The 23,157-nt window shown below is 40.4% G+C and overlaps 1 protein-coding gene across 1 annotated transcript; it reads right to left on the reverse strand.

Annotated features, from left to right (window-relative positions):
- Positions 1-10,906: 10,906 nt before the first annotated feature.
- On the reverse strand, positions 10,907-21,891 carry LOC125384129 (ring-infected erythrocyte surface antigen-like). The gene is made up of 3 exons (XM_048402560.1): positions 21,879-21,891; positions 20,619-20,756; positions 10,907-11,433 (listed from the first exon to the last, which is right to left on the reverse strand). Exons 1-3 carry the CDS (start codon positions 21,889-21,891, stop codon positions 10,907-10,909), a joined length of 678 nt encoding a protein of 225 aa, XP_048258517.1.
- Positions 21,892-23,157: the final 1,266 nt, after the last annotated feature.

Below are 23,157 nucleotides of genomic sequence, written 5' to 3' on the forward strand. Positions count from 1 at the left end.
ATAGGAAACCTCCAAATCGAACCAAAATCCAAGTTTTTTTCTGCTGGACATGCACGCAGGAGTACGATGTATTTGGCCTATCACTTACTATCAGACTATCACTTCTGTCCCAGCCAGCGCTCCCAGCAAAGCGTAATAGATTTAGACAAATTCGGACAAAAGGAAAACGTGAGCAGACGTTTGCAGGAAATCAATGGTAATAACGTTTGATTGATCGGAAAGTTTGTCTAAGTAACTAAATTGCTTTCTGATGGCCGAAGTAGCTTGATTGAGGCCTGTCGAAGACTCCGCCAAGGCTGAGGCCATTTGGAGGCCCTGATATTTACGGACCCATGTTTGAGAATGTTTACGTACGAGGTGTTTGTGTAATGATGGCACATTGATTTTGGGATGAGCATAAAGGGGACTTTGTGTATGTTTAATTAAAAAAGGAATTTTAGTGTTATTAGTGAATATAAAATATACATGTAAATCAAATCTTGTGGAAAGTGTTTGTTTGTTTAGAAAGAGTAAATGGTTGATGATTGATTTTGGGAAGTTAGCTGTTGGTTTTTCTTGTAATTTTTCAAAACGATATTATTTTAACAAATTCTTCCACAGAGAAGGGAGAATGTTCTGCTTTCAACAATTATTCAGATTTCGTTATCGTACATTAAGTGCTATCATCCTGAGTTAGAGTTGAATTTGGCACTTAATTTAAAAGGATTTAGACGTCTATATAATTTAGTATTTCAGAAATAAATCGTGTAAATGCAAAAGTGTGTTTTAAAATGTAGTTAACACAAATGTGACATTTTTACACAATCTGATTGGTTGAAAAATATTGTTAAGGCCAGACTCAAATTATTACTTGTTTTCCAGGATTATTTTGGATTTGTCTTGATGCACAAGAGGGATAAAAGGAAAACAAGGGAATTTGTTCAAGTGCTCAAGGGAAACATGCCATTATGCACAGGATTGATGTCGATCATGTATAGTTTTGTAGTTCAGAAGTTTTCCATCATTGTCACTGGAAGTATGTTGAATGTTTGTATTTATTTTTGAAAGTTCATCAGCTTATCACATGCAGACACTTCACAAACAATCTCATTTTCAACTTCATATTCCATATTCGCAGATTTCAAATTGAAAGTTACCACTATGTACAAAGGGGTTGAAATATCAACATTATTTCGGGGATTGAGTTTTTCTTCAGATTCATGAACTGTTTCCATCCAAACATTCTCGATGTTCGCTTTGTTTAGAGTACAGTGCGACCGATCGCCTAAAGAGTTATCATCAGTCGTGACATTTAATTATACTCCTTGACAAACACGTTTAGAGTAGCCTCCCTTAGTTGAAATACAAATACATAGGGCGTGTTGTATTTTTCATATTTCCAGTCTTGCGAGGTGTGTTTTTTTTTGGGGGGGGGGGTCATTTTGGAAAATAATCGGTTGCAGGTTTTGTGAGTCTATAAGTGATTTGAAACTCTGAAAGTTTTTCAACTGTTTCTGTTTATGAATATTTTTTTCACCAGGTTTTTTTGGCCATTTGCATGACAGTTCAGTTGTCTGGAAAACATCATCCATGATCACGACATCATATCTGTCTCACAGTTGTTTGTGAACACATAGAAATGTGATATTCAGTGTGAAGATTGCTGTCATATTTTAAAGTCTTTCAGAAAAACATGAATCTCACTCCTGTTTGTCTATTAAGGAATACTTATTACTTACTTAAATTGGGAATTTAACGTGCGCTTTCCGACATGTGCATATTTCGCGAACAATACTTTTTGACTGATTAGAATAAAATATACTTATACATGTATAATATTGCCCGATGTTTGGCATATTTACATACTTACATTACATACATCTGTCTGTATAAGCACTGTGTTTGAGTATTGTGCAGATTTTCTAATTTGTGGGAGGCTGGGGGCCAAGTAATAAATATGACATCCTGAAATGCAATCTTGGAGTACAGTAGCAAACCATAACATATATTTTCATATGTTTATTAGACTTACTCTTTATTTTATTTTTTGGTAAACATTCACTGCAGGTTTGTCCATTGAACAATATAGTAAAGTAAATGATTTAATAGTTTTTAATCCTACATCCGATGTTTTAGAGTGTTTTGAGGTATGTAACAATGTTATGTTTGCTAAATGTTTTATAGCAAATGTTGTACTGAGGCTTCAGAAGCTGGTGACTAAGACTAATTCTAGGGTAGGAACTTCAAATTGTAAGGTTGGCTTGTGTTTGTGCTTCGAGTCCAAGGTCTGAACGCAACGGAGGACTCAGTGTTTGTTGCGTCTGCTCATTCAATTCACGTTTCTTGCTCCCCGTATTGTAGCTGTAATGAAAACAGGTGTGCGACATAAAAAGGTTGATAAATATCGAGTAACTACTGTCATAAACCTCCGACATTGTAACTTCTAATAGATTTTATTTGATATATCATTGGGAGCCACACACGGTAGATAAAATAAGCCAGCGTATTGATTCAATTTGGTGGAGCTCTGCTTGATACTCCTCCGTGCAGACCACCCGCGAGAACTCTGTGATTAGTGAACTCTCCTATCAAGGAGGAGGCTTCTTCAGTTCTCCTGCGATCCAGTGACAGTTGTCCCATACTTCTTGAATAGTTTCTTTTGTTTTATCAGAAGGAGAAATGCTTTTTATGGCTATAATTAACTCCTTTCAATAAGATTTGTCTCTAATTATCAGTGAGAGATTTTAGAAGGTTTGTTTTGAAATCTATATCCACATTGAAAGATTGGGCTGTTGGTGGATCATGTCACGGGTATCCATCTCCACCTCTAAGTGGGATGAAATATCTTATCTTCATCTTTTTTAGAAATGTTGATTTATTGTTTTTCACTTTTACACCTATAGATAACTGGTGTAATACATTGTTGTTTTTTCTAGAATGTCACTTATTCATTCAGCCCCTCATGTTGTGCAATATTTCTTCAAAGGTTCTTCTATCTGTATTGATTTTTAAAAATATAAAAAGGTGTTGTATTTATTTACATTTATTTGAGCAAGACTCTATTTTACCATCACATTTTTTCTGGGTGGCCATTGTCAACAAAGGCACTTCAATTAGAGTCGTGTCCCTTAGCTGCTGCAGGATCTGCAGGTTTGATCCCAAAAATTGTGTGCCACTTTATTGTTTGTCAGCACCATTTACTCTTTTGGGCATGATGTCAAATGGTTTGACACACAACAAATTACAGAGCAGAGTTGAGTACCTTACTTGTGCAGGATCTGCTGATCACAGTTCAATTTGAATCCTTTGTCATTACTATACCCATTCTCCCAGAGTGAGCTAAAACTGATGTTAAACTGAAAGGGTGTTCAAAACAATGCTGAACTCACTCATTCAACTCTTTTTCTCTCGTTTTCATCAGTATGTCTCAAAAAAGAATTTTTTAATTTGTTTCGAAAGTGTAAGACACAATTATTTATGTCAAGATTTGATCAGATGTCCATGTTTTCACAAAAAAACAACGTTCTTATAATCATGCATGAAGTTTATTACTGAAATCTTGTTCAGTATTGTACACCTCTTATCTTGTGTTGATGTCTGAGGCGGGTGTTTCTTTACTGATGATTGTTGACATAGAGGCAGAAGTTGAAACTCCCACTTCCCCTGCGTAAACTTTAACACACAAACTCTCAGCTGCAAGTTTATCAACACTTGAAAAGTATGAATGTCTCGTTTGTGTAGCATCGACACCCTGATAGCACTACAACAGGACATTATCTCTCAAACAAACTCATACGGCCACACACATATTTCTAAAGACATTTTTCATGAATCACGGTCCAAATGTTTCCATTGAAATCCTGTGCAAGTACTTCAGGACAAACCTTCTTTTTGAAGATCATACTTATCTCAGATATAATTTATCTTCTACATGAAATTGAAATGCATTACCATAATGCTGAAGCTATAATCAGGTCCGCCCCTAAACATTGACTTTCTTGCAACAAAGGACACTAGAAATAAGCCTGAAAGGAGTGAGACCCTATAAACAGCCAATGTCAACCCGACAAGTGATTTCCTTCAAGGTCAACCATACCCTAATCTGAAGCGTAAAGGACATTTTCACAGTCACTGATGCATGCTGGGACACAGTGATGGCGCTCATGGCGAGGAGGTTCACCTATCGAAACAGTCATCATCCCCTTTGACTGTTATTGGTCATTTTTAGCAAATGGCATCCCTCCTGTTGATCAAGCAGTGCACAGACAGAGGTGATATTGAGCCACGTTATTTCTGCACCAGCGCATCACAAAGCATACATTTAACAATCAGACCATACATCATTCACCATGCAGAATTCCCGCTAACCTTTCACGGATGGGCGATTCCGTCTCCTGTCTCGGTCGACGTTATTAGCGGAGGTGACGTGAAGGGAGTGAAAGTTGCCTCGCGATGGGATTAATATTGTTCTCACTCATCATTGAGATCCTCATAAACAGAACGCCAGGATCCATTCATCTTGCGACATGTGACGAGAATTTTGACAAGCATTTTGATCAGGACGATTTTGTAAGATTTCATCTGATTCTAGGTGATGCTTGGTCAGTTTTGCTTCAGTAAATTGTCTAAGTTTCAATAAATTGTTGCGCTCTTTAATGAATTTCATGGTGTTGTTGACGATTTTACAATTCAAATGTATTTTGTGGCATTTTGATGTTTATCAAAGAAAGTTGTATGCTTAGAAATATGAGTTATTACTGGAAATGTCTGAGAAATTGTGGATATTTTCGTTTGATGTCAAAGAATACAATCAATATTGGTGCATGTAAATAGTAGCAGGATGGAGCATATTTATCCTTTTTTCCCTTTGATGAACAAATTGAACAGTCATCCCCTTAATCATTTTCATCCATGAAAATGAAATAAAAAGATTGAGATGATGTTGTCATTTAGTTTGGTTTGGGGTTAAAATATATCTCCGGACTAAAATCTCTCTAATGTAGTAATAAATGAGGACAGAATGTTGCAGATTCTGAGAAGATAACCTCATGTGTGCCCGCAATCTCTTCCATCTGTAGATAAGTTTGACGACAAGTTGAAGTGTAACTAACAAAACATAAAAAGAATAATTTATTCTCTTGATCATTTTTCTTATCTGTCATAAAGGAAGAGTGTTGTCATTTTATTTTCAAATTCATTGTTGCAATTTAGGTCCTAACGGAGTTGTTATCTTCGCCAAATAAACTACCCTGCGATCGTCAAGTGATAAATTTGCCAGGGATGTATAGAAAGTCAACATAACATCAACTCACGGTGACAAAGTTTACGTCCTTAATCTCAGCTAATCCTCAAAGGTCCTGCGTGTAAGCTCTAAATGTGTGTATCTGTTGCGGACTCTAGCGAGAATGTTATGTTTTAGTGGTTGTAATCCTGTTAGGGCACAAACATTGAACCTTTGGAGGCAGACACGTAGTACCATAAAGCCATTAATTTGGATAACATGCTTGTTTGGGGAGAGATTGGACCTTGCTGATCTACTTGTCTTCAGGGTACAAAGGAAGAAATGGCCGTCCCACTGAGACCATCACAACATGGGCAGTGGGGGCAGAACAACAGTGTCCAACAGTGTCCAGTCTGGGTGGTACGGTCAGTGCATTCCAGCCAATCAGCTCCAGTGTCCAGGAAGAGGAGATTAAGTCCCGTATTGCCCCTTTATGTTAGGTGTGGATTATTAACCCCTCTAAACAGTCAATTGTTGGTCGTATTCACAGCTTGTATGACAAAGCAGTCCTGGGGAATTAATTGAGATTAAAGGTGCTTGGTGCTGGATGGAGGGTATGGGGTTGGGTTATTGCTGTTTAGATGAAGAATTAAACCTCCATAAGACACAGATGCCCATGAAACCGGCCCACACAAAGCTGTTGGCTGGTTCCAGATCAGCTGACAAGGGCCCCTCATTGAGACGAGAGGACGGCCATGTTTCAGACAGCTGGTGTTTTGCACTTTACCTTTTCAGTTAGGATTCACCTTTGACCTGGAGAAAATTGAAATTCTACCCCAACAGTGTTAACTGAATTCCCTGTGATCTTCTCTGCAGAGTCTCTGTAGTTGTTTATCGTAGAGTCCCACTGCTGCTGGGAGGGGGTTGGATGCCACGTGGATTGGTGATGAAATAATTCCACAGGGGTTGGAAGCTCCCGTCATTGACCACTGGGTATTGTTATAATATATAATGTTAAGCCCCACCCAACCACTCACTCACTCACTCACTCACTCACTCACTCACTCTCCCATTCACTCTCCCACTCACTCTCCCACTCACTCACTCAGCGACATAAACCTGAAATCACTTATTTAACACATTTAATCAATGTCCTGCTAAGGTCCAAGCTTGTGAAATGAATAGAGAGGGCATCCACATACAGTCTAATGTAGGCCCCCTGCATGACATCCGAGGTCCAGATGACCATGGACAGATGAGATATCTGCTGTGCAAAAAGGGGAAACAATCGTAAGCCTTCAATGATGATGTCCACACCAACTGCCTAGTACCAGCTGTTGCAGAAGGAGCTGAGGGGCCATTACAGAGAAATATTACCATTTTATTGCCCAAGACACTGGTCTCCCATCCTAATGTCCTTGCGACTATTGGGTTGTCTATCATTATTTTCTTGCAAGTGTCCTTTGTATTTGGAAGGTGTCTGTCATTGGTGTCTTGCAAGTGTCCTTTGTATTCTGAGGGTGTCTGTCATTGGTGTCTTGCAAGTGTCCTTTGTATTTTGAGGTGTCTGTCATTGGTGTCTGGAAAGTATCCTTTGTATTCTGAGGGTGTCTGTCATTGGTGTCTGGAAAGTATCCTTTGTATTCTGAGGTGTCTGTCATTGGTGGCTTGCAAGTGTGCTTTGTATTCTGAAGGTGTCTGTCATTGGTATCTTGCAAGTGTCCTTTGTATTCTGAGGTGTCTGTCATTGGTGTCTTGCAAGTGTCCTTTGTATTCTGAGGATGTCTGTCATTGGTGCCTTGCAAGTGTCCTTTGTATTCTGAGGTGTCTGTCATTGGTGTCTGGAAAGTGTCCTTTGTATTCTGAAGGTGTCTGTCATTGGTGTCTGGAAAGTATCCTTTGTATTCTGAGGGTGTCTGTCATTGGTGTCTTGCAAGTGTCCTTTGTATTCTGAAGGTGTCTGTCATTGGTGTCTTGCGAGTGTCCTTTGTATTCTGAGGTGTCTGTCATTGGTGTCTTGCAAGTGTCCTTTGTATTTTGAGGGTGTCTGTCATTGGTGTCTTGCAAGTATCCTTTGTATTCTGAGGGTGTCTGTCATTGGTGTCTGGAAAGTATCCTTGTATTTTGAGGTGTCTGTCATTGGTGTCTTGCAAGTATCCTTTGTATTTTGAGGTGTCTGTCATTGGTGTCTTGCAAGTGTCCTTTGTATTCTGTGGTATCTGTCATTAATTTCTTGCAAATATCCATTGTATTCTGAGGGTGTCTGTCATTGGTGTCTTGCAAGTGTCCTTTGTATTCTGAAGGTGTCTGTCATTGGTGTCTTGCAAGTGTCCTTTGTATTCTGAGGGTGTCTGTCATTGGTGTCTGGAAAGTATCCTTTGTATTTTGAGGTGTCGCTCATTGGTGTCTGGAAAGTATCCTTTGTATTCTGAGGGTGTCTGTCATTGGTGTCTGGAAAGTATCCTTTGTATTTTAAGGTGTCTGTCATTGTTGTCTTGCAGGTGTCCTTTGTATTCTGAGGTGTCTGTCATTGGTGTCTTGCAAGTGTCCTTTGTATTCTGAGGTGTCTGTCATTGGTGTCTTGCAAGTGTCCTTTGTATTCTGAGGTGTCTGTCATTGGTGTCTTGCAAGTGTCCTTTGTATTCTGAGGTGTCTGTCATTGGTGTCTTGCAAGTGTCCTTTGTATTCTGAGGTGTCTGTCATTGGTGTCTTGCAAGTGTCCTTTGTATTCTGAGGTGTCTGTCATTGGTGTCTTGCAAGTGTCCTTTGTATTCTGAGGTGTCTGTCATTGGTGTCTTGCAAGTGTCCTTTGTATTCTGAGGGTGTCTGTCATTGGTGTCTTGCAAGTGTCCTTTGTATTCTGAGGTGTCTGTCATTGGTGTCTGGAAAGTATCCTTTGTATTCTGATGGTGTCTGTCATTGGTGTCTTGCAAGTATCCTTTGTACTCTGAGGTGTCTGTCATTGGTGTCTTGCAAGTGTCCTTTGTATTCTGAAGGTGTCTGTCATTGGTGTCTTGCGAGTGTCCTTTGTATTCTGAGGTGTTTGTCATTGGTGTCTTGCAAGTATCCTTTGTTTTCTGAATTGTCTGTCATTGGTGTCTGGAAAGTATCCTTTGTATTCTGAGGTATCTGTCATTAATTTCTTGCAAATATCCTTTGTATTCTGAGGTGTCTGTCATTGGTGTCTTGCAAATATCCTTTTCTAATGTTAGTGTTTTTATTTTTTGTCAGTTGATTATCATCATCATCATCATTCTGAAATATGCTGCTGGTGGTGTCTGCTGGTGTCATTAATGTAGATTTCCTTCCTACAACAGCCACAAGTCTGACAAAAGTGAACCAAATGATGGCAGTTGAGTGTAATTGAAAATACGGGGGTCAAGTATTTGTAATATATCGGTGTTCAAATATACATATGATATACAGATTGCTGCATAAACACAATCATTGTCAAATTCAAAAGATGTTTGAAGTTTTTGTCCTTTTGGCCATGGCCCATTCTGAAACGTTCCAAAATATTTTAACAAAAAATGTCTTGTTGATATGGACCATTAACAATGAAGATGTCAATCTGCCTTGAATGGCCGCTGCCCAGCTTCCCTCTCTGGTTGTTAGTATAGCACAGGGGAGCAAAGATACACTGGGACTTGTAATAAATCATTTTCTAACACCTCATGAATAAAGTCATCCCAAAGAAAAAAATTCACAGGTCTCAAATTTGAAGCTCAGTGGATCCTTTGTCCCGAAAATGTTTGATAAACAAAATCGGTATGCAAATTGAAACCCAGTCCTTGAGAGGCTCTTGTGTCTCTGTCTGTGAGACAGGTGAAGCGTTGAATGCCGTCAGGTGGAAAAACGATGACATATTGGCTGAATGGCCAGGAAACCTAATATCTGATTCACTTCAGTGTGGGGAGACACTACTAAAAATAATGTCAGACATCAAAGATGAGATCTGGTACTTCACCATGACTTTGATCATGCGACGGTGGATGTTTTTACCTGTTATGCGTTCAGGTCATCACCAGATAATCATAGTGCAATCCTCAGTCAACCTGTTCTTGAGGACATTGAGTAGTGGCAGACGAGGGGGGACAATCCTGTCTAAGTGCTCCCATCTTGCTGTGGTTTAGCTTGGCCATCAGTTGGCTAATCGGCCCATAACATGCTGCTTGTTTGATGACCAACTATTTGTCAGTCATGATTTTCTATTTTGGTTGTAAGGATCTTGGTTGTTTAAATGGAGACGTTAGTGTGTCTCAGCGAAAAGCCGATTCCTTGGGGAATTTGTTCATTTAAACAGAGAGACAGTGGAAATGAGCGGTAGTTGATGCTGAGGTATGGACAAGAGAAGCATCTGTATAGGTTGGGTCCAGAATAGAACTCAGGCCATCTACTAGTGACTGGGCACAGTAACTACTGGGCTACGTCACATACTCATAATTCACATGTGCAGCGTTATTTCCCCAAGTCAATACAGGACCCTGTTGTCAAATTGGTCTTTCATCACAACAGGTCATGGGTGTCTACAGAGTGGCTATGGTCCTCAGCCTGTATCTCCTCCTGCACGATACCGATGTCCCCACAACTGATTTAATGTTCAATCTGATGTTAACCCAGCCTCCCCCTGTATCATCAGGTTTAATGGGGTTTAATGTGTTTCCCTTCCAAAGTTAAAAATATAATAAAAGGCAACCCCCCAAACCAGACCTTGTTCTGTTATGAGAACCAACGCAGATGTTAACTGTAGAAATAACAATTGGGCACAGTTTTGTATGGAGTTATAACATTCTGAGGAAAATATCACCACAGGAACTTTAATGTGAAATACTCTGTTGAAATTTCATCGAGGTAAAGAGGGTTATTGAAGTAAGGGCAAACTTGAAGCTGACTCTATCACAGTGTGAAGACTGCCAGATTCACTGTCAGGATGTGCCCTGTGTTTGTTCGCCAGGTATTGGTTAGCTGTTCCTGCTTCCTGGGCTTCTCCCTTTCAGTGGCACCAGAATCTCTTGTGTTGCCATTAGCAACAGGTGATTGTGATGAGAAGGAGCTGGCCCACATTAACACAAACTTGGAAAGAAGTGGGTGGGCGATGATGGAAATTTATAAAAAGATGTTTTTTTAAGAACTAGTTTTAGAAATTTTGTTAAATATAAATCTGATGAGCGGATGTCCATAATCGAGTTGTTGGCTGAAAGGTGGATTTCTTAGAGGAGCACCCTGTATTTTTCATATGCCTGAATTGCCTCCCTTTGATTTGCCAGGATCTGTTAGAAACTGAGATTTTGCCCCGGTGATAGTCCTTAGTCTGTCACCTACATCGCCTTGCCATTAGGTCTTGTGAACATGTAGGACCTGTGGCATGTCACGAGTCAAGATACAACTGACATTCTCCTCAAAGTCGTGTTTAAACCCATCTCTTGATATGTCAAGATACAACTGACATTCTCCTCAAAGTCGTGTTTAAACCCATCTCTTGATATGTCATGATACGACTGACATTCTCCTCAAAGTCGTGTTTAAACCCATCTCTTGATATGTCATGATACGACTAACATTCTCCTCAAAGTCAAGTTTGACGTTTCCTTCAAAACCCTGACTGGCATTTTCTTCAAAACCATGACTGACATTCTCTTCAAGGCCATGACTGACATTCTCTTCAAAGCCATGACTGACATTCTCTTCAAAGCCATGACTGACGTTTCATTCAAAGCCATGACTGGCATTCTCTTCAAGGCCATGACTGATATTCTCTTCAAGGCCATGACTGACATTATCTTCAAGGCCATGACTGACATTCTCTTCAAAGCCATGACTGACATTCTCCTCAAAGCCATGACTGAGGATCTCCTCACAGCCATGACTGACGTTCTCCTCACAGCCATGACTGACGTTTTCCTCAAAGCCATGACTGACGTTCTCCTCAAAGCCATAACTGATGTTCTCTTCAAAGCCATGACTGACGTTCTCCTCAAAGCCATGACTGATGTTCTCACAGCCATGACTGACATTTTCCTCAAAGCCATGACTGACGTTCTCCTCAAAGCCATGACTGACGTTCTCTTCAAAGCCATGACTGACGTTCTCTTCAAATCCATGACTGATGTTCTCCTCAAAGCCATGACTGACGTTCTCCTCACAGCCATGACTGACGTTCTCCTCATAGCCATGACTGACGTTCTCCTCACAGCCATGACTGATGTTCTCCTCACAACCATGACTGATGTTCACTTAAAAGATGCATCTCTCACTGCATCTTTCATTTAATTTTGAGTCTTTATGGTCAAGGTAGAAACATTCTTTCATAATTTCTTTTGCAAGTAGCTACATTTTACATTTAATAATCTTTGATTAATGGGTGTATTCTTAAAGATAAAATAATATAATATCAAATTGGCGAATTCCTTGTCATCAGTTTATGCTCTGATATACAAAGGTATACTAAAGACGTTCCACATTAAACATCCTGTCCATCATCAATTGTGATTGGCTGGTGGTTTGTTTGCAAGATGTCTTGATGGTGGAATCTGTTCTCTCATGCTGTCAGCCATGTTGTCATGACAACAAGTTTCTGAATCACCTAGTTTAGAGGCTGCTCATTGATGCAAGTGTTTGGCCCAACAGGATGTTGGTGAAAAGTGTGTAATAACAAGTTATTCCCTGCTTGGAATACATCTGTTCATCCATTCACGACTGTGTAAATATAACTCTCAGGACATTAATTAGGGGTCTATTATCAGTTTATTTCATCCCAGAAATATTATATACCACAACACCAAGTAAACAAATCATTCATATTCCTCAGCTCCACTGCATGGGTGACAACAATGTTGAACAGAACCTGTTCCAGTTGTACGATATTGTCGTATTTCTATAGACGCAAGTTGGGATGTTTTCATTGAAAATATGTCTGTATGAAGGGGAGCGTTCCTGATTGGCTCTCTGTCAACATGGGCAGTTTGTAATCACCCACTCTCACACCTTGAGGTGGCCGGACTTGTTTGTACATTTTTGTTGTCAATTGTTCAATAACAAAATGGACGTTGAATAATATTATTTTTGTCAAGTCTGTATAAAAGATCCAAATCTAGGGCACAGAGGCTAGGGGTTTTACAGATTTGGACTTGTAGTTTAATTGTTATTACCATGGAGCTTTTGACCCCTTTTATCCCAAGTGGTTAGTATGACTTGTCCAGATGTTTGTGAATGAAGTTGAGCGGAACCTAACAGTTTGGTTTACAGAAAAGGAAGTTGTTTCCTTTAGGGATTGAAAGCTTGCTGCAGCATTTGTGTGTTTTAGATATAACGATATGAATACAAAAGAAATATTGCAAGGCTCAATAAAGAAGCTGTTTTGCAGATTGACATGGCCACTCTGCTATGATCCGGTTAACATAGGAGGGTTGATTTTAGCCTAATGTTCTGAAAAACGCTTCTGAAATGGGACAAATAAGCATATTTTTTACATATTTTAATTCCGTGTTCATACTTACCAAACTTCAAGGCAAGCTCATCATTATATTGCAGTAATTTTCATATCAGACGATCCAAATAAATAGTTTTTTACAGTTTTAAACATGGGACACCTTGAGTTTGTCCTTTGACACAGGATATATCTGTAGACTTGCTACGGAGTAGCAGTGCCCTTTACATAGAGTCCCAATGAGTGGCACTACCTGCTTCATCTAAAGGCTAATGTGTTTTAAGGTGAGCGATATGTGCAACATAGAAGTAACATTCCGCCCATGACTTCTTGTGATATCATTTCATGATATCTGTATGGTAAGGCCGGAGGATGACGACTGACAATGACGATGCATGTGCTTACACCGACAATGCATGTGCATGCATGCACAGGTGCCAACAATCAGCCATTAGGGAAAACACGTGAGAGGTCGTAGGTGGTGCTGGTGGAGAGGGAAGCGAGGATGATGACTCCCACGTGTCAGATCACCCCGAGAGGAAGACAGAGTTAGTTCCCTGGCTGTAGGTTAATGCAAGAGATCCAGTCAAGTTTGTTGGGAATTACAGGTGTTGCTTGGAAAATAATAATAATAATAATGATGATGATGATGATGATTTGGTTGGTTGGTTGGTTGGTTTGTTGTTTAACGCGGCACTCAGCAATATTCCAGCTATATGACGGCGGTCTGTAAATAATCAAGTCTGGACCAGACAATCCAGTGATTAATATCATGAGCATCGATCCACGCAATTGGGATTGATGACATGCATCAACCAAGTCAGCGAGCCTGACCACCCGATCCCGTTAGTCGCCTTTTACGACAAGCATAGTCACTTTTCACGGCAAGCATGGGTTGCTGAAGACCTATTCTATCCCGGAATCTTAACGGGTCCGATGATGATGAAGATGATGATGATGATGGTGATGATGATAATAATATGATTAGTTGAGAAAATGTTGTCAATCATGTATCTAAAAAATCACAGTTTGAACACATGGTTTGGGTTGTCTCCTATAAATAACACCAAAGCCCTTAGATAACCTCTGGTAACTTCAAATCATATTTGGTCTCAATTGTGGATGGATAATCTCTGATTGATGTCATTGGAAGCAGCTGAATTGTGGCAGGTGTCTTGCTTTCAACTTTATTTTGAAGGGCTTTAAGATTTGATTGGTTCTATTTTCATTCGAAAAAAATATTCTCAAAATGATATTTACAGTTGGAGGCATAACTCTCACTCAAGCATCATAAAACAATAACTGTGTCCCACCATGATAGGGGTTAAAATATTTCTGGAAGCATCGTTAAGCAATCGGCTGTGGCAGCCACCATGATAAGGTGAAATATTGCTGGAAGCACCATGAAGCAGTCGGCTGTGTGCAACCATGATAGGGTGAAATATTGCTGGAAGCACCATGAAGCAATCAGCTGTGTGCAACCATGATAGGGTGAAATATTGCTGGAAGCACCATGAAGCAGTCGGCTGTGTGCAACCATGATAGGGTGAAATATTGCCGGAAGCACCATGAAGCAATCAGCTGTGTGCCACCATGATAAGGTGAAATATTGCTGGAAGCACCATGAAGCAACATGAAGCAATCAGCTGTGTGCTGCCTTGATAGGGTGAAATATTGCTGGAAGCACCATGAAGCAATCGGCTGTGTGCAACCATGATAGGGTGGAATATTGCTGGAAGCACCATGAAGCAATCGGCTGTATGCCACCATGATAGGGTGAAATATTGCTGGAAGCACCATGAAGCAACATGAAGCAATCAGCTGTGTGCTGCCTTGATAGGGTGAAATATTGCTGGAAGCACCATGAAGCAATCGGCTGTGTGCAACCATGATAGGGTGGAATATTGCTGGAAGCACCATGAAGCAGTCGGCTGTGTGCAACCATGATAGGGTGAAATATTGCTGGAAGCACCATGAAGCAATCGGCTGTGTGCCACCATGATAGGGTGAAATATTGCTGGAAGCAACGTAAAGCAATCAGCTGTATGCCACCATGATAAGGTGAAATATTGCTGGAAGCACCATGAAGCAATCAGCTGTATGCCACCATGATAGGGTGAAATATTGCTGGAAGCAACGTAAAGCAATCAGCTGTATGCCACCATGATAGGGTGAAATATTGCTGGAAGCACCATGAAGCAGTCGGCTGTATGCCACCATGATAGGGTGAAATATTGCTGGAAGCAACGTAAACCAATCAGCTGTATGCCACCATGATAGGGTGAAATATTGCTGGAAGCAACGTAAAGCAATCAGCTGTATGCCACCATGATAGGGTGAAATATTGCTGGAAGCACCATGTAGCAATCGGCTGTATGCCACCATGATAGGGTGAAATATTGCTGGAAGCAACGTAAAGCAATCAGCTGTGTGCCACCATGATAGGGTGGAATATTGCTGGAAGCACCATGTAGCAATCAGCTGTATGCCACCATGATAGGGTGAAATATTGCTGGAAGCATTGTAAAGCAATCGGCTGTGTGCCACCATGATAGGGTGAAATATTGCTGGAAGCACCATGAAGCACCATGTAGCAATCAGCTGTATGCCACCATGATAGGGTGGAATATTGCTGGAAGCAACGTAAAGCAATCAGCTGTATGCCACCATGATATTGTGAAATATTGCTGGAAGCACCATGAAGCAATCAGCTGTGTGCCACCATGATAGGGTGAAATATTTCTGGACGCATTGTGAAACAATCAGCCATTGATATGATAGCAGCATCATATGTTTGATAAATATATATTTGCTTTCTTTGCACTCTCTGACATAATCCAGCGGTATACATACCTACAAATTTAATTAAGTTTCAACAAGGGCTCTTCATACATAGTGTACATTCATATTCATCGTTTTGTAAACCCTGTATTAAAATTACTTCTGAAAAAAGGCAGTGAGACTCATCCTGTTGAACATGTACTGTGTAGGGTCTCTGTGGAGACTGTAATCACATCTTGTCTGTAGAACTGCCCTCGCCCATTTACAAACTGTTTGTCAGGGCAGAATAATATTTTGAAATTTCTCAAGCATGCAAAAAGGATTCCATTAAATGAGGAGTTCTTTTCTTTGTTATAATAACAATCTGTGTACATTGTACCAACTGAGGCACAGGTCACACACCTACCCTCATATCTTTAACTTATGAATTATTCATTTTTAACATAATTGATAGGTTTAAATTTTAAATTGCATATTGTGGACAAATTCTTAACTGTACAAGTCCATACTTGGCCTTCAAGGAACAAGGTGAAGTGAGAGTGGTGTGGTGTATTGTGTTTAACAGCCGAGCCATTGACTGGTGTAAAATGGCCATCTTGAGATTTAATGTAAAGGAAATCATTGCTGAATTGTGAAAAATCTACAATACTGAAATCATAGTGTTGTACATTAATCTGGGGCCGATGTTTGAGTGCTGGGAGAGTTATCTTGATCTAGCTGGTTTGGTTTGTTTGTTGTTTACAACATACTCCACAAATAGTGAGCCAGATTTTTCTCTGCAGTCAGCTTGTAATTACTACTGGATTAGTGTTGGATGTGAACAACCCTGGACCAGACAAACCAGAGACTGATAGTGTGAGCACTGAACCAGACCCTCAGAGACCCACACTACATCAGCCATGCAACAGCTCAAGGTTGATCTAGCTCTGTCTCACTCACTCACTCACCCACCCACCCACTCACTCACTCACTCACTCACACTCACTCACCGACCAATTCACTACATGTCCCAGTCACTCACTCACTCAACCACCCACCCACCTAACCACCCACTCACTCATTTGCTCATTCACTCCAATCTATCTTGCTCACTCACTCACTCACTCACTCTCCCACTCACTCACTCACAACACCATCTTTCACACACTCACCTGCTCTCTGTAAGCTTGCAAATGTATATTCCCACTCACACAGATCTTGCACTGTTTCACTCCTTCATGAGCAATCAGTTCAGTCAGTCACCAATTGTCTCCCCTGTTTTCTCAGTGCCTCCCGTTGCTAGTTATTTGTATTTCTGTTAATTGCTCTAAGGCAAACGTGTTCATCTCACCCAAGGTGTAATTAATTGACTGTGGCCTCAAGTCTTGCCTGTGCATTAACCACAGGATCAATATCAATGTTGTACAGCAAATAAGTTAATCTTGTAACTCACGGCATTTTAGATGTTTGTTTGCTCCAAGATGAAGATAAACAGAATTTATTCTGTTGAAGCGTTTGTGCATTTCTTGTACAAATAAATCTAATGTGAGCCAATGCTGGGACCAGCATTGATTTGTCTGGTAGTGTTTGGTGTTTAGTGGTGTTGTTCTCATGTCGGGGTTTGAGCTTCAGTATGGCAGTATTGATCCTGCTTCTAGTCTTTAGGGGGGCATGGGTGGTCCAATGGTCTAAGGCACCACAACTCTCTCTGGTTTGAATCCCATATACCCTGATGCTTGGTTTGTAAGCTCCATGCCCGCACATACGTGGTGATTCTTGGTTATATCAGCCAATGCCTGGCATTAGAGCCTTAAAACAATATCACTCACTCAATGTCACTGGACTTTCCTACCATATCAGTGAATGTGTGAATATGGTTTTATGCCACTTTTAGCAATATTCTAGCAATATCACGGCAGGGGAAACCAGAAATGGGCTTCACACATTATACCCATGTCTGGAATTGAACCCGGGTCTTTGGCGTGACGAGCAAACGCTTTAACCACTAGACTACCCGACCGCCCTCCTACCATATCAGGCCTGCATGTCGTCATCTGACTCAGATACTGGTGAAGTAACGTAAATCACTTAGTCGCCCGTCAGCACATACCAGTCTTGTGGTTGCACTAAGCATCTGCTTAGGGCACTCACTCACTCACTCACTCACTCACTAATCCTGACTAGTACGAGCGCAAACACGCACACGCACGCACGCACGCACACACGCACACACACTCACACACACACACACACACACACACTCACTCACTCACTCACATGCATGACATACACCTTGTGAAATCTATATTGTTTTGAAACTCGTGGCTATTTCAATTAATTGCAAAATATTTATCATCTCTTAGTACATATCAAAATGGATATGAAACCAAATTAAATTTGGAAAGCCAAAATAGAAAAAAACATGTGAGCTGTAATGTAAACACACTTGTGTGTGGATTTGAATCTCTCAACGTCCATGTTCTATGTGTTGTTGCAACAATTACTGCAACACTGCATCAAGTTATTCATTGTTCTATTATCAAAATGACGATCTATATTTTTCACGATGTTTTAACACAAACATATATTGCCATAATTGATTTAAATACTCAGGATTACTTTAGTCAAAGTACCTAAATCCATAGCCACTTTTGTCTTTCCTGATTAACTTGTGATCATCAAATCCTGATATGGCAAAGGCATGCAACTCCATGCAGTCAGGATACAGTGACATCAATCATCAGTTGGTGCCCCGGACCGATGCCGCTGTCGACAAGCAGAGGTTACTGGGGACCAATTCTATCTGGGAATCACCACTGCATGGGGTGGCTGCTCAATGTGTCAAGCACATGTTTGTCTGGCCCAGACTCAAGCACCTGTTGTGATATAACCAGAGTATTGCTAGCAGCACTTCAATAAAGTTGACACACAATACAAACTGTTGGCGTTATACCCAAACTGACTCACTAACCATGTAACCAACTGCTTGTCAAACACAGCAGGTGAAAATAGCACTTGAAGAATATTGGTAATGTATGCTTTTGGAGACTTAATCAGTTCAACATGATTCTTCTGGAGTAATTAAAATGCACCGGACATACTTTGATCTAATTAGCCTGAAACAACACAGACTTGGCTGTTGTCAGTGATGGTTGTAAAATGTCAGATTTTATACCCCCTGCCTCTTTAATTCAGCTGTTCTGTGTGTCTTCATGGACGTCCATGGTGCCATGTTGTCTAATATGGAAACACACAACCTGTTTTTTATCCTTTGTTGCGAAATGTACCCAAATTATATCTTCGTCCCACAAGCAGTTAAAATGTGTGGACACATGGTGTAAGATACATGATATTGGAGTAAGATTTTGAAAGGGGCAGAGTGGAAAATAACATTTAGGAGGCAACCATCAAGCCCAAGCTATAGATTTCCAGATCTCAAGTGTCAGGTGACATGGATACCGTATTCGACGTAATAAGCGCCCCGCTCTAATAAGCGCCCACGGCGATATTTGCTAATATATATTGGCAAGTGAACAATCCCAATTAGCACCCCTTCCGATTGATCAAAGTACACAAGACTTATTTATTCGTGTATAATACGCACTCTTAATTATGGGCAATTAAATTCTTGAAAAATATATCTGTCATATATAAACAGTTCAGGCCGTCAGCATAAACCATGAAATTTATCTTTCAACTCTGTTTTTTCCACCAAAATAATATTCTAATAAGAGCCCCCTATTTCCAATTTTGAGAGCGCCCTGGGCGCTTATTACGTCGAATACGGTACATCATAATTAAACTCCCTTGTTGTAAAGCATTTCGTGTAGTAAGTTCTTCTGTGTCATGGCCAGCACGACTACACTTATAAATGAATATTATTACAAATGTTATAACAAGAGTTGATCACAACAGCATGGACACAATTGCTGGACATGATGGCAGTGATATTTGTATTCCACCCTGGAAATGGAGTGTTCTGTTCTTGAACAGTGATTTACAATATGTAACAGGAATTCGTAATTAGGGGTCAAACGATACATCAGAGGACCTGTACTGTGCATTATAAGTTTTCATGCAACGAAGCGATACACGATACGTTTTCTTCTGTATCGATACAAGACGATACACTTGCTAAAGTACATCCCTTCCTACTTGTTTAATGACCCCTGGCTTTTTTGTCAGTCAAATATCGCAAAATGTGTTTCCATTCCAAGTTCATAACTATAAATAGCAGCTACAAACATGTGTCTACAGCTAGCTTTTCCAGTAGAACATGCTCCGAAATATTTTTAGTCAAGATATGTATCGCGATATGTATCATATTGTTACCTATGTATCATGATGCGTATCATATCGTGACCTTGCTGTATCGTTTCACCCTTACTCATGTGTAAAGTTGAGTATGGGATACGATGACATGCATCAACTCCACCTCTTACCACAAGCATGGACTGCTGAAGACCGATTCTAACCCGGATATTCAAGGGGAGATCACCTTTGTACAAGGATAAAAGAAATATGATTTTTTTTTTAAAATGTCATATTTAATGTGTTAATTCAAAATCACCTGCGTAATATTTATAGCTGTTTGATATTAAATTGATCATTTAACCTGGAATTACACGCAGGGTTACACATCTGTGATGTGGGTCACTTTTTGTTTTCTTCCCACATTAAGGTGACATACTGTTGCAAGTGATGGTTATTTTATTCCAGTAATATTTAAGCCACTGAGCCAATCAATGGCCACCATCTTAAGTAATGTTTCCCCAAAGTCTTCATATTCATTAGTAGCTGTCTCATTAGAAGAAGCTGTTTAGGTTATAAATAGTAATTTGTTTTCCCAGCAATAAATGTGAGTTAAGTTCAAATAATTAATGATAATCAATTATGTAGTGTTTCTTCGACACACCTAGATATAATTGAAAAACCCAAAAAAATAATTCTCACAAATAGACAAATGACTTTGAGAAGAAAACAAGGAAGATGTTAAACAAAAATCAGTCTTTTGACTAGAACGGTAAAAACGTCTCTAAGTACGATTTTAAAGGATTATTGAGGTGCTTCTTCCAGCGCTGATGTCTATTTGCAGCCAATAAACTTGTTTGTGGCGCTGAGGAACATTGCTGGCTGGATTTTAATTGCAACAAATGGCGTGTTGGTAAACATGATCTAGATAATCAATTTACAGCAGATAAAAACCTCTTGGCAGACATTTAATGTGTGTACGAGGTTCACTCTTGCTCTTGTTCTTGTTCTTGTCGTGTCCTGTTCTCTTCCACCGACATTCCCTGGCACTGGAGAATACACGACTCGGGGAACATTCTAACACCAGGCTGGCAGATGGACATCCTCCGCTGAGCTCAGCTGGGTTCGGCAGGGAAGCAAAAACAACCACTACATTATATAGTCTAATGTCTCGTGTGTGGAGCGTAGACTTCACCGAATCCCCATCCCGCAGATTAAGGAAAAGGATGCCCTCTTATTGTTGAGACAACTGCCAAATATTATCCGCCAGGTTACTTGATAGAAGTGCGATCCACGGGTTCACTTTCGACTGCGAGGTGTAGACCTGCCCCTGCTGGGACTATGCATGTAATGTACACACATGCATTCTAGCCTCGTCCCCTCCCCTCATCTCACGTGGCCATTAGACATTCCTTTGAAAACCAACATATGTTTGTGTTTGATTTCCATATCAAAATTGTTAATAATTGTTTAGATACTGACATGTATCGCCGTTGATTTTCGAAAATGATGACCACCTAGGGGAGGGAATATTTCCTCATCTTTGTTAATGGCTTAAGGCTTTGAGTTCCTCAGCTTTCGAAATGTGTGTGATATACACGAGGGAAGCTGAGCTCAAGACGAGAATAACGATCAGTCGGATCTGTACCATGAAGATATCATTTTGAATGATGACATAAAGGTGTATATTTGTGTTGTATATTTGAAGCATCTTCTGTGATATTTTTGTCTGATTCACGAGTTGCGATTTTTTTAAACCACCCATCCCAGCTGGGAGTTTAGACAGTTGTGAAATATTCAGGTCTTGGGATATGCAGCTGTGCTGCAGTGTGGGTGTGCGTTTGTGTGTTCATCTGTGTTACTTCTGTCTGCATGTGTGTTATGTGTGTTACTTCTGTCTGCATGTGTGTTATGTGTGTGCATGGTTGTATATCTACAAAGACATTCAGTCAAAATGTTTAACAAACTGGTCGGGAACAGAGACAATGAACACTAGTTCTCCTACCTGCTTTACAAGTAACAGTCTTTACATTATTGTGTACTAGCTCACTGGGATTACGGACTATTCAGGGTGACTCCTGCAAGTGGAGGACATTTTAGATTAATACACCGGCACAAAGAGCAGTTAACAAAGGAAGTTGTTTTGTGACTTGACAGAATGCATATGTACAGACTGTATACAACTGTAACTCCTCACCAGGAGCTGACTTCCTTCTTTTAAGTACAACTGTAACTACTTACCTTGAGCTGACATCCTTCTTTTAAGTACAACTGCAACTCCTTACCAGGTTGCTGAGGACCTATTCTAACCCAGAATCCCCACAGGAAGACAAGCATAGGTTGCTGGGGACCTATTCTAACCCCGGAATCACCACAGGGAGACCAGCATAGGTTGCTGAGGACCTATTCTAACCTGGAATCACCACAGGGAGACCAGCATAGGTTGCTGGGGACCTATTCTAACCTGGAATCACCACAGGGAGACCAGCATAGGTTGCTGAGGACCTATCTAACCCAGAATCCCCACAGGAAGACAAGCATAGGTTGCTGGGGACCTATTCTAACCCTGGAATCACCACAGGGAGACCAGCATAGGTTGCTGAGGACCTATTCTAACCCGGAATCACCACAGGGAGACCAGCATAGGTTGCTGGGGACCTATTCTAACCTGGAATCACCACAGGGAGACCAGCATAGGTTGCTGAGGACCTATCTTACCCAGAATCCCCACAGGAAGACAAGCATAGGTTGCTGAGGACCTATTCTAACCCCGGAATCACCACAGGGAGACCAGCATAGGTTGCTGAGGACCTATTCTAACCCGGAATCACCACAGGGAGACCAGCATAGGTTGCTGAGGACCTATTCTAATCCGGAATCACCACAGACAGATCATACAAAGCATCAGGAACTTAAAAAAATTACTTGCAGTCTGGTCTAGAAGTTGATTAGGAGTGCTTTTTAGAGCGCAGTGGTTATTGGACCATGTCATTTAATACAGCGAATACTGATAGAGAATTTATTGAACGTTTTGCTAAAGTATCAATAATTCAGAAATATGCACGTTAAAAGATGTTTGAGTCAAATAAACTAATATCTCAAAAACAAACTCATTCCTGACAGTTTTTCCAGTTTCAGAAATTCTCCCAATAGAAAAACATGAATTGAGTTAAATGTATGTGCATTAAGTCAGACAGATGAAACAGTTTGGTATTGTCGACCACTAATGAAATATACGACTGTACAAGCAGTGTCAATTTCGACACCATGACAGCTTGCTGTTGCCCAATCAAATAGACAAACAACTAGTGCCATCCAGCCGGGGAAACAAAAGGATTCTTGATGGTATTTTCAAACACTTGACGGAAACGTTGGGTAACAGGTATTAGTCTCAGCCACAATGTTATTGTGTTTGGAATGGAAAGCATGCTCAACTTGAGTTCTACAATGGACTCCAGAATTGAAATAAATTTGCCTGTTAGTAGCCTGCTGTTGTGAACAGTTTCTACCTGATGAACTG

This window comes from Haliotis rufescens, unplaced genomic scaffold (genome assembly GCF_023055435.1).
Source record: "Haliotis rufescens isolate VD_foot unplaced genomic scaffold, xgHalRufe1.0.p SCAF_27, whole genome shotgun sequence".
Taxonomy (NCBI): Eukaryota; Metazoa; Mollusca; class Gastropoda; order Lepetellida; family Haliotidae; genus Haliotis; species Haliotis rufescens.